This window comes from Benincasa hispida, chromosome 4 (genome assembly GCF_009727055.1).
Source record: "Benincasa hispida cultivar B227 chromosome 4, ASM972705v1, whole genome shotgun sequence".
Classification (NCBI taxonomy): domain Eukaryota; kingdom Viridiplantae; phylum Streptophyta; class Magnoliopsida; order Cucurbitales; family Cucurbitaceae; genus Benincasa; species Benincasa hispida.
The window spans coordinates 41,727,622-41,740,738 of NC_052352.1; the positions used below are offsets into that span (position 1 = coordinate 41,727,622).

At 27.6% G+C, this 13,117-nt stretch overlaps 1 protein-coding gene across 1 annotated transcript; it reads right to left on the bottom strand.

Moving 5' to 3' along the window:
- Positions 1 to 8,931: 8,931 nt before the first annotated feature.
- On the bottom strand, positions 8,932 to 10,429 carry LOC120075881 (40S ribosomal protein S25). Its single transcript, XM_039029615.1, has 4 exons — positions 10,344 to 10,429; positions 10,161 to 10,235; positions 9,608 to 9,742; positions 8,932 to 9,237 (listed from the first exon to the last, which is right to left on the bottom strand). The coding sequence occupies exons 1-4, from the start codon at positions 10,344 to 10,346 to the stop codon at positions 9,124 to 9,126; spliced, it is 327 nt and encodes a 108-aa protein (XP_038885543.1). The 5' UTR covers positions 10,347 to 10,429; the 3' UTR covers positions 8,932 to 9,123.
- Between the last annotated feature and the right edge of the window lie 2,688 nt (positions 10,430 to 13,117).

Here is a 13,117-nt window from a genome sequence, read left to right on the forward strand (position 1 = left end):
TTCTAGCAACATAGTTATAAAGAGAGACTATTTTCATGGTGCGGTCTTATACAAACTCTTTGTATAGGATACCCCATTCACATGTCTCTACATAAATGATCAAGATCAGGTCATTTATAGCACTACAACAATTGTAACAACTACAAAACGGGTTGTATCAATAGTGTTGCTAGGATAAGGCACCAAATCTTATCTATATACTACAGACCATTTAGATTATCACTGATGCATCTGTATATCTCCACATACATATTTATGTCACATCAGATAATCTTGGATCTTTGTATAATGGATTATTGCATATAAAACTAATCAACCATTGGTTCAAATAACATATAACTACGAGGCTTTAGGACATACATCCAAATAAAAACAATCCTACCTTTAGTTCAATATAAAGGGTAATGCCTCGAGCTGATAACGTATTATGAAACTAGAATATTATAAAAACAACAAAAAGAAAAATCACACAAAAGAAATGAGGAGTAAAGGAGAGAGCTCTTTTTATTCTCAAAATGTGAGAAGTGTGTTACTAAATATTTACATATCTCTTATTTATAGCATTTACAATTGAGTAGGCACCAAATAAAGAGTGCTTAAAATAGAGTGATGAAGAGTCTAATGGCCAATTAAGAGGAAGAACAAATTAGTGGGAAGACTATTTAATTATATGAAAATCTAATAAAAGTCATAATATTTATAACAACCCCAAATATATATGTATAGCGGTGCTTAATTTATTTTGAAATATAAAAAAGATTTTTGAAGTTTGGGAAGATGAAGAATTGAATTTAGAGCAACGAGTTTTCTATTTTTTATTTGTGTGGTATAAAAGAAAGTTTGTCATGTAACAAATTGTGGTTAAATACTTTTAGGTAAATTATTGCAAAATATTTTTCTTTGTGGTTAGGACAATTTCATGATCAAACAAATAAATTCATTAAAAAATGGATAGAACACACTGAAAATAATAATGGAAAAAGTCTTATAATCTATACTATACAAAATTTCTCCCATTATCCTTTTTAGTGATTGGTTACCGGGGTATCTTAGATAATTTTACATTTAAATTATTAAATAAAATTGCTTGGCCTATTTTTTCGCACTTCCATGTTAATTATTTTTTAAAGAAAATATTTTCCCTATATTTTTGGCCATTATATGTTAATTTTTTTAAAAAAAAATATCTATTTGTTGGCATGTTAATTTTAAATGATGGTAGATTTTTAAAAAAAAACCATATTTTATCTTTCTATACCTCATACTATATCACGTTAATGTAATTTGATTTAAAATAAAATCAAATTATGAAATCAAAATTTTCTGTTAAGAATAATTTTTTTATAAAATTCTAGATTTAGATTTTATCTATAATCTCATATTTTCTAAAAAATTATATATGAGTATCAAATTTTATATAAAAACGTTAAAGAATTTTTTTTTTAAAAAAATGATGTCATTTTAAAATCATGTTAAAAGGAAAAAAAAAAAAACTCACTTATATAAAATCTATTTACTATATAATTCTAATCTACAATCTAATCAAAACGGACTATGAATATATATAGGGAGGGTAATTTCACATTAAATCATTAAGTAAAAATGTTCTCCCAATTTTTTGGCATTCAAGTTGAAGTGAGAAAATTGGAGTGATAATAAATTTTTTTTTTTTTTTTAAATGATTTTAATAAATAATTCACATTAAAAAAAATATTTTTTTTATAAAAATCTAGATTCACATTTTATCTAGATTCATATTTTATCTATAATCTCATGTTATCTAAAAAACATCATGGATGAAAATCTCATTTTATCTAAAAACATTAAAAAAAAAATTGATATCATTTTATCTTTAAAATGCATTTCCAATAGTTTTGTAATTTGTAAATATATTTGTTTTAAATGAAAATAAAATATAATCATGATTTGAAATCTAAATTTTTCTCACAGTTTTCTTCTTCTTTTTCTTTTTTAATTTAATTTTTTTAACTCGCACACTTTAATTTTTTTCCTTTAATTTTTGTGGAAATTTTGTTTGTAGCATTATGGTTTTTTTTTTTTTTTTTTCTTAATAGCAACATCATTCCAAATAATTTTTTTCAGTTTTTTTAGGAGTGGGCATTATCTTAATAATTTTTTATTTAAGTAGTTCTCTTCCATGTCCGGTAGGAGATACCACATTTGTCTCTTTCTATTTTTTTTTTTATCATGTCTTCTTCTTTTTTTGTTTAACATATGTCATCTTCTTCAATGATGATTTAATATTGCTACAATTTTTTATATGTTTTTATAGTTTTTTTTTTATTCGATACACACAGATTCTATTCTTCCTCACATATTGAAGAATTGGAAAAGAAGATCTTATTTTTGAGGTTTAAGAAATTTGTTAAAGTCTCAAGCAGTTTAAAAATCGGTAAAGTGACAAGGAAGAGGGTAATTGACTAGGCCACACTAAAATTATCTTCTAGGGAGGTCCGTTTGATATCAAAAAATTCTCAACAACAGCCGGACAAGTGGGGAATGCTGGGATAAACCAGAAAAGTTTGTATAGAAAAATCATGATCGGGATAGCAGACCCAACAATATGGAACTTGGGTGTGGGACTTTTGTCAAAATGGAATGACCTTATTTTTTATTTTTTTTCTTTTTCATTAATGGGTTAAGGACGAGGATTTCGTTATAAATTAAATATAGTATACCCAACCGAATCAACATTTTTTTTTGTTTTGTGCCCTGTAATTCTTCCTTAGCCAGGCTTGACAGAATAGCAGAGCAAGTACAAGTATTAGTAGAATAGCAAAAATGTGTTCATCGTCATTAATATGTTTGCTCGCTGTAATTGTGACCTCTCAGGAGAATCAATGACTACATCAAAGATGAACTTGCTAGTACTAGTACATCCGAGAATTCTTAATTGGCTAGTTGTAAATAGACCTAGACTATGGAACCGGACCTACACCGAGGTATTGACGATGATTCTCAAATATCGCAAAATAGAATTTGATACAATGAGATAGAATGCAATAGAAACAAAGACACAGGAACGGATTACCTACTCTTGACGGTCAAAGCGAACTATGCTTTTGTAGTTTTTTTCGCTTTTTAATTTTTATCAATGTACACCAATGAGTTGGTTTGTAATAATTTATTATTTTTACATGCTTTGTAGTTTTTTTTTTCCTTCTCAAATTTGTTGTAAATATACCATGATTCACCTATGTATAATTTTGAAATAAATATAATAGAAACAAATTTTTATTTCTAATAAAAGTGATGAGCTTTTATTTTTAAATTTTTCTTATTATGAATTTAGATATTATTTGCTTGTTTATTGTCTTACTCAAAGATTTGAATTAAGAGATCAAAAAATCAAGAACACTTAAAAAAAGTTTAAAAAATATATATTAATTCAAATTTGTTTTGAGTAATATGATTTGTTTTTTTAAATATATATAAAAAATGAGTATTGAGTAGAAGACTTTTATTTCAACTTATACATTTTGTTTCACAGGTTTCATTCCAGACATCCTCATTTCTCACATACAAGGGTTTTCTATTTTTCCACGTACAAGGATTTTCTATTCTCTTTCAAATGGTCGATTTTCCTTAGTTTGACAATTAATATAAATATTTATAAGATAAATAAAATCTATTAAAATAATTACTTAACTTATTTTTACAATAAAAATTTATAAAATGATGTAATTACTTTTTTACATAATTTATTAATTAAATAACGAACAATATCGCAATAATTTAATTAATAAACTAAGATTCATTAAATTTAGTTAGTACAAAAAAAAATTTAATAATAATAATTAATTATTTTATATTTTTTTAATAATCAAGCAATTATTTATTGAGAATAATTTTAATTTGATCCTTAATATATAATCATTATTGATTATAATCAGTTAATTATGTATTGTGATTAATTTATACTACTTCATTTATTATTTATATATCATATTTATAAAACTTTTTTTTTAGTATTCTTTATTAATATATCATATTTTTATCTTAATTTTTATTTTTTTATGTAATATATAGTTTATTAAAACATATTTCTTATATTATTGAATTAAAATTGAAATTATTAATGTTAAACTTAATTAGTTATAAAAATCATTAAGTATTAATTTATAATTAATACGATGTTCATTAAATATATTAATGGGTGATTTTTAATTATAAACTACTCCATTTACAAATATTTATAATTAAAATTATTATTGATTCTTAATTAATTAATTTTTATCAATATATTGAATGATATTTATTGTTTAATTAATTAATCTATTACAATTATATAAGTTTTTCAGGTTTGATTTTATAAATTAAATACAAACATAATTTTTGTTCATCAAATTCTGATAGCATTTACACAATATTCTAAGACATCTTATTCCCAGACATCGACATTATAAAACCTCAAACCAAATGACTATTCAGTAAAATTTTATCTTTCTATATGTTAAAGATTTGATTTTCATTTAGCTGGATCATTAGACTTGGATATCAAATTATTTTATTTTATTATTTAAATTTTTTTCACGTAATTTTTATGTATTTCCTAAAAAACATGTTAGCTAAGTTATTGTTACCATTTCTTAAAATTTTTATTTTAGAATGTTAAGAGTTGAGTGAAGTGTCAAAGAAAAGAAAACACTCGACCCATTAAACAGATTATGCTTTAAAATCAAATCAAATCAAATCACAGAAAATATAAAAATAGAAAATAAAAGATTTTCAGATTTATTAAGATAGGTGTTGGAAGTGCATTGGGAAAAAAACATAACATTTTTCCCATAACGTTGATCATTCAACTTTACAAGAAATTGTTATATGGATAATATGATCACCAAAAATTAAAAAAATATTGAACTTAATATACCGAAAAGAATTTGACTCTAATGACTTTACATTGTGTCCTTGAAACAATTTTACTCACTCTAATGTCGGAGTTTCTTGAGTAATTATCTCATAGGATGGTACAGATTAACTTTCTTATGGAAATAGAACCTCATCGACAAAATCCTACGAACTATATTTTGTGGAAATAAACTAAACTTGCACAAATTTATAAAAAGGGAGAAAATTTTTATGAGAATAAAATGCTTATGAACAAGTTGTTCGGCACAATTTGAAGAAGAGACATATTTATAGACTATTCGTGGTCATTCAAATAGTCATGTCTCTTCTTCAAGTTGTTAATTACGAAAAAATATGTTTATTCATGAAATAATGCAACTCTATATGAAAGATCTCATACCATTTATCAACAATCCCTCCATAAATGGTAAGTTGACAATTTAAGATAAAAGGAAAAAGAAAATGTTCTATATTTTCCAATGAAAAAGCTGTATCGAGAAAAGTAGTAAACGATTTGAACCTTCCCTAATGAATATCAATCGAGTTTGCTTAGCTAATCAATAGACTTGATGCCTTGAACTGTCAGCCGTTCTAGAGTAAACTAAGACAATTGAAATCACACAGTTTCTCATTATAACAAAGTGTGTTCTCATTATTGTGTTCATTTTGGCCTTGAACACCGTCTGGTCTCATGAGTGTTTTAGAAAAATTGCCTTCAAAATTCTCATCACATAGATGATTCCTATAAAGAACATCGCATATGCTCTTTTTATAAATAATTATTCAACAACTTATAGAGATGATTAAAAACACAATGCTTACCTTAAAACCACACTTGTACTGTCTCACCATCCTTAGAATAGGTAAGAAGAAAAAAATCAACGCAATGCTCTCTAACTTATCCAAAGGTCAGTTTGTCCATTGAACCTAGACCTTGGGATCTGCAGTCAACTAGGTCGGGTTGCCTCTCTCGTTAACTTTCTAAAATTAAAGGCTTTAATCACAAACTTTCAACCAACTCTCTAGTTAGGCCTTTTACAAGCGGATCCACAATATTATCTTATGACCTTACAAAGTCAATTGTGATAATTCCACTAGAATGTAGTTGTCTTATTGTATTAAGTTTTTATCATATATGTCAAGACTTATTTATTCATTAAAGAGGTTTAGGTTGTACTCGCACTTTAGAAATGCTATACAAAAGTTTTGTAGCCAACTCAAACATATCCCGACCTCTTTTTAAATTGTTATCGAATATTCTCAACCTTGGATTATCAATTGGGGTATAGTCACTTTTCCCACAATAACATAAGATTTTAAGAAGCTTTCAACCTTTCCATGATTCACAAGGAATTTCTTATATTTTCATATATGGAATTCCATATAAAATATAATTAACCTTCAACCATGGAAGACATATTCACAAAATGTGTCTCATCCTGATTTTGGAATCAATCATTTTATAAATCAGAAAATTCTTTACAATAAATTTCATTGCCATAACATCTTCTGTCTTATATATATATATATATTATTTTTGTCTAACGATTCCTATAATTTTTTTTTCCAAATCCACCACTACACACTTTATATAATGTGTTATCTAGTCCACTCAAAGTGCGGCTCTTGCATAAATATTTTGCACATATTCACAAAATGAACTTTTCTTTGTTGGCTTCTCCGTCAAATCCACCACTAGAAAAAGGTGAAAAGTCTCCTTTGATTACCCAACAAAATTCAAATCCACATGACCATTAAGCAAGACACTTTTCTTTAATAACGAAGTGGTTATAGGCACTAAAAAGTTGATGAAAATACACAAAAATCGTGCAAGCACATTTTTCACAACTTTCAATATGAACAGTCATAACATGAAAGAATTTTTAAAATATATATATATATATATATATATATATATATGATTCAACAATTTCAATATTCTTCCAAACTAGAAAATTACTCAATTTCAAAACGTATAGAACATCTTTTGAAGTCACATCATATGTATAAATAATTTTAAAATAGAACACCTTAAACCATTAGAGCAACGCATCTCTTTCTAGTGCCAAAGTCTATGCCCAGCCTAAACTAACAGAGCATCACAATTTTTTTTTCCCACTAATGTTAGAAAACATATATATGTAACAAACAATTATTTATATATATTATATATAAATAAATGGAAGTCGTTTCTAGAACACAATCAATTCAAAGAAGATATTTTCATTTTTTAAAAAAAAAATGTTAAACAAAAAGAAAGAGGGAAAAAATCACAATCAACCAATTTAATTCCAATGGACCAATCTCAGTTCCAATAATGAAAAATCATAATATATAGTTCAATTATTTAATTTTACAGAAAAAGAAAATATCTTGAAGTCACCCACATTTTCAAATTATCAATATTAACAAAATAAAAACCACCTCATAGATGCACTGAAGGAAAAAAAAATACCATATAAAATAGTGGAGATTACAAAATTAATATTCTTAATTCCATTTTCATCTGTAGAAAAAAAAATTGCACGAACTAGATGCATAGCAGAAGCAAAACTAGGTGCACAAAAGGCCCGAAGGGTTAAAAAAATAGATACATTAAATTTCATAAGCACCAATACAAATGCACGAAGAAAAATAGGAAATTACACATACAATCAAGATGCACTAAAATTGTCTTGAGATTATAAAAAATTAGAAAACATAAAACCTGATATAAGAATCTGAGTCCAACGACTTCACGTTACCTCCTTAAAACAATTTTACTCAATCTAATGTTTGAGTTTCTTGAGTAATTATCTTCCAATATAGAAGAGATTAATTTTTTTATGAAAATAGCACCCCGTCCACAAGATCTGAACTACACTTTGTAAAAATAAAATGAACTTACACAAATTTATAAAAAAAGAGAAAAGTTTTATGAGAGCAAAATGCTTATAAAAAAGTAGTTCAGTGCAATTTCAAGAGGCATATATCTATAGACTATTTGTGGTCATTCGAATAGTCATGTCTCTTCTTCAAGTTGGTTAACTTCGAAAAAAACATATTTATTTATGAAATATCACATTCCATTTATTCCAAAAGAAATCATTCCTAAAACTTAGGCATGGAAAGTGGACTAGAAAAAAAAAATAACATTGTGATTTTTCGATAATGTTGATTAAGTCTAACTTTATGAGAAATATTGGTAAGCCAATTTTATGTCGTAAAGTCAACTTCACGTAAACGACTTTTTTCCAGACTTATACGTGTTCAAATAAAGTTCAATGGGAATTTCCTCTCCAATTTTTTCCCTAAAACTTTGACAATAAGAATTCGAACTTTTACCCAAGCAGTTTACAAAAGAGTAGTGGTTTAGTTGGTTATTGTAAGCTTTTTTGAGGAGTAAATTTTTGGTTCTATAGTGAACCTTTCTAAAAAAAAAGCTAGTTTTTAAATAAGCTGTACACAACATACTTGTGTCTTTCCAAACTCTAAACAAAAAAAGAAGAGGAAATTGAAACGCAAAAAAAAGAAAACAAAAAAACAATTACAAGTTAGGTAATTTTACACTGATGAATAACCATTTATTGAAAACAAAATTATAAATTCACTTCGGGAGACCCTCGAAGTCTCAAAAGATGGAAAAGAGAACAAAAGTACATTCTACAAAAGAAGTTACTTTTAAGAGAGAAACTTTTTTGGGTAAAAAATAACCATTCCCCATATGCATCAATTGAAAAATTGAATTCAATTTACATCAATTACTCTCAAATTTGAATTCAATTTGCATCCATTACCCTCAAACTTCAAATTTATCAACATCCTTATCATTTGATTGAACAGAAAAAATGTTTTTTTAATCATTTTTATTTAAATTCAAACGGTTTAAAATCTTTTTCAAAAGCTATTTTCAAAAGTTATTTTGATTCAAACTAAGAGACGAAATCCAAGAAATGTTCAAACAAGTGAGCCTGATGTCAAAGCCACATTAGTTTACAAACTTTTATCTAATACGAGCTTCTCTACAAACATTATGATTCGTAGTATGAAAACGAAAAGGTAGACAATTGATCAAACAAGTTAAGACTGGCAACGCAAACAAATTCAAGCACATTAACCAATTAAAAACGATGTCACATTTAGAGTTCATACCACCATTATAACAAACTAAAAAGATAATTTAATCACTGAGCAAAATTTGGAATTGCAAACTGGAAGTGCAACTACATATCTATTATATACCCTTTCAGGCATAAGTGAAATGAATTGTCCTTAGGTGTTGGTTGCTCTGGTGTAGATCTGCTGACTCGGGTGAGCCGATATCATTCTGATCGAACCTCGTGCCATCAAATCCTTAATTGCTCTTCGTGCTAGTGATCCATTGATCTGAATATTGCGCATGACAAAGGAAACCATTAGAAAGTTACTATAAAAGAAGGTTTTACCAGTAACAGTGAACCAAAAAATTAAAACACAAATGCTGGTCTAGATGCTGAACCAAAAGAGCCAACATAAATCCTGATTCATAAGACACATTTAGTAAGCATTTGGTTTTTTGTGTTCCCGTTTTATGTGGGTGCTTTTTAAGTTAATTATCCACCCAACTCAAACCACATAAGTTTGGAAAGGTCGATCCTGCTTGGAAATTACCGGTTGAATCACCATTACATTTAAAAACTTATGTTGATAGGTTTCGGTAAGTAACCTTTTTACAATATATTCTGAACAAGAACAAAAAGGAGGAGAAAAGACATACCCTCAATCTATCAGAAAGGATAGACGGAGTGACTAGCTTGTACTTGGGAACTTCAGAAAGGAGCTTATCATAAGTTCCCTGATCAAACAAAACCATGTTGTTCACCTTCTCCTTTTGCTTACCCTTACTCCATTTCTGCACACCACAAGCATGGCCATATTAAACGAATACCAAAAAGAAAATCCTGACACTATGACCAAAATGATCCTCTTATTCATTCAACAAATTCACCAATTTTCAAACCATCTTATTGACTTTTACAAGGCCTCGAGTCCTATCCTTAATGATTTTTTATTGTCCCTTCATTCTAATCATATATAAAAGTCACTTTCTGATTAGCCCATAATTCAACACCAAGGTTAGTAATGCTAACCGACCAAATTACATAAAAGAATTCCACATATAAAATACTAACTTCATAAAAAGCACTAGCTACAAACTACATCTTATCAATGCACAAAATCTTATTTAATGATGTTGAACGATAGGACTAAGCAAGTATCGGCATACTAATCATGAATCCGCAAGCAGTATATAATTTTAAGAAGCTTACCTTCTTCTTCTGCTTTCCTCCGCCAGATTTAGCCGGCTTGGAAGACGGTGGAGGAGCCTTGTCCTTCTTCGGCGCCTAAGATTCAAAACAATAACAATAAAAGATAACACACATCAAGTAGAATCATAATCAAAAGGAAGAACAAATAATACGAATTAACAACAAAAGAGGAAAGGAACTCACCATGAGATTTGATTTCTAGGGTTTGAGTGAAGGAGTTGCAAAGGTTTCGGCTGGAAGGGAAAGATCGATTTCGTCTGAATGGGAAGCATTTATAGCACTGGCCGAAATCTGATATTCTATGTTGGGCCGGCCCAAAAACACCGGGGGAGTTTCTTTTCTTTTATTAAAAAAAAAGAAAAAATAACACAAAAGTGGATATATTACACTTGAATAGTAAAAATTTAGTCAAAAATCACTTTTAGCTCCTAAACTTTTATAAAAGTAATAATTTAAATTTAGTCCCTAAATTTTTAATTTTGTGACAATTTAGTCTTTGATTCTTACTATGTAACAATTTAGTCATTGTACTTCAAATTTTGTAACAATTTAATCCCTATTATAGAAATTATTGTTAAGATTTAATAAGATTTATTGCTTAAATAAATCGATGAACTAATTAGAGACTCGATAATTTTTATAAAATAATAAAAGTTGACATCTAACTTTGATAAATTTGTTTACATAAGAGACTAAATTATTATGAATTTAAAATACAAGGACTAAATTGTTACATACTAAAGTTCAAAAATTACATTGTTACAAATTGAAAGTTGAGGGACTAAATCGTTATAAAACAAAATCTAGAGATTAAATTATTATTTTTAAGAAAATTTAGAGACCAAAAGTATTTTTTAATCTAAAAATTTCAAAACTATCTTTAAAATGAAAAATGAGAAATGAAATGATGACTATATAATAACCTTTGATGGAAAATTGAATCACTACACTGATTAAGGTTATTATTGTACCGTTTGAAGTTTCAATTTAGTCCAAACTTCAAATTCTACATTAAGGGTGGTTTTAAAATGTTTATAAAAAGTTGGGGTAATTTTGTAACTACTGAAATTATATGACGGTTTTGAAACAAATGGCAGACTTTGCCTATATAATGTAACTCTTATAAATGTGAAAAGGAAAGTTCCTTAAACATTTCTAAATTTATCAAGTTTAAGGTTAGAAAATATTCTTAGGCTAAATTTTAAAGTAAGAATTTAGTCTTTATACTTATAATTTATAATGGTTTAATTATTTTCATGAAAAATATTATTATGATTTGATAAAATTTCTTACATAGGTACATCATAAACGGATAAGGAATCAAATTTTATAAGAACTACAAAGATTTAGTCGTTGCATATTAAAAAAATTGAACTTGATTTGATTTTATTTATTCACGATAAGAATTAAATTATTACATACTCAAATCAAAGGCTAAATTTGTTAGAGTTGGAAAGTAGAGAAACTACATTGGTACAAAATAAAGTAATATAAAGTGTTGCTTCTATGAAGTTTAAGGGTTGAAGGGATTGAATTCCAACGGAAGCGTTTAATCGCTGTGCCTTTAACATTTTATTGAAATCATATAACATTGAAAAGCATAAAACCTAAACATTAAGTATGTTTTCCCACGGTAAAGGAGATTATCTTTGAAGACAACTCTTCTATCTTCTCTCGATCTTCTATGAAAGCAGAGTACGAATAATTTTGTTGTAGAACACTACCAAATGAGCTTTCCCGCTATTTTTCGATAAGAATTAGGTTTGTGAGAACCTTCGTTTTTGGAAGATTAAGGGAAAAGACTTTCTTCTATTTGGTCAAGAAAGTGTTTTATGCAGAATGGGAGTATGAGAGTGAAAGTGAAATTGAGCGTGCTCTGAAGGATTTTTCACGTCCCTATAAAATACAGAACTACTTTTGTATCTCAAGAGAGAGAGAGTAGTGAGATGGAGAACAATACTCTCCCACGTACACCATAACTCCTCTACAGGGAGTTTAATTTAATTTAAATTGAATATTGATCAAATTAATTAATTAATCTTATTTAAATATCATATATTCAGTTACATTTGAATCATATTTAAATGTATATCTCTCTCATAACCTATAATTTTAATGTGTATCCAATTCACATTAAATTTAACATGTAGTTTATATGAATCTCATTCATATAATTAATATTTAGATCTTATTCAAATATACTATTTTCTCATATTATATAGTTAAATTTTGAATCTTATCCAAAAGTAACTTTATATTATAATGTATCAACATAATTATATTAACTGTATCTTATACAATTAATGTAGGAAAACTTTGATTTGAACAATTCAAATTCTTCCAAAACTATTTTATCATTTTTTTTATTCTTAGTGAGCTAGCAAGAGGTTTAATGGACCTGTAGATTAAAAACTCTAATTATTCGAAATTAATTAATTGAACTCTTTAATTACATCAATCTCAATTAATTAATCAACATTCATTAACTGTGGGTCACTCCATTAAAGACCCCTAGTTGCACTCTTTGTACTGTAGAAAGTTTTTGTGTCCATTATGAGTAAGCCGATCCTTCAAGAGTGTTCGTAATTACAATTGGGTTAAATTAACGTTTTACTCCTGTGACTGTCTCTTATTCCTTAAGTACTATCGATCCTGTAATGAACAATTTGTTTTTGGTTCAGCCATAAACTAAATTTCTCTTGGGCCACTGAGAGGGCGGGGCCCTATTGTTCAAGACCCAAAGTTGGCACTTAAGAAAACACTCATCTACTTTCCCTAAACCGAAGAGGAATAAATTTCATCTTGTGTAGTCATGTTCCCAGCTTTCTATTCAGTTTTGTCTAAAAAATGGTAGCCATATTGAGTCGATGACTCTCACCCATACAAATCAAATGATGACCCCTCAATAGTCAGGAATCCATAACTCACTCAAGATTGAGATCGAGTTATATTTGGTT

Coding starts and splice junctions, on each gene's coding strand:
- LOC120075881 (XM_039029615.1), bottom strand. Junction 9,743..10,160: donor GAGGAAAGCAGAAGAAGAAG/GTAAGCTTCTTA, acceptor TGTGGTGTGCAG/AAATGGAGTAAGGGTAAGCA. Junction 9,238..9,607: donor TCCTTTCTGATAGATTGAGG/GTATGTCTTTTC, acceptor CGCAATATTCAG/ATCAATGGATCACTAGCACG.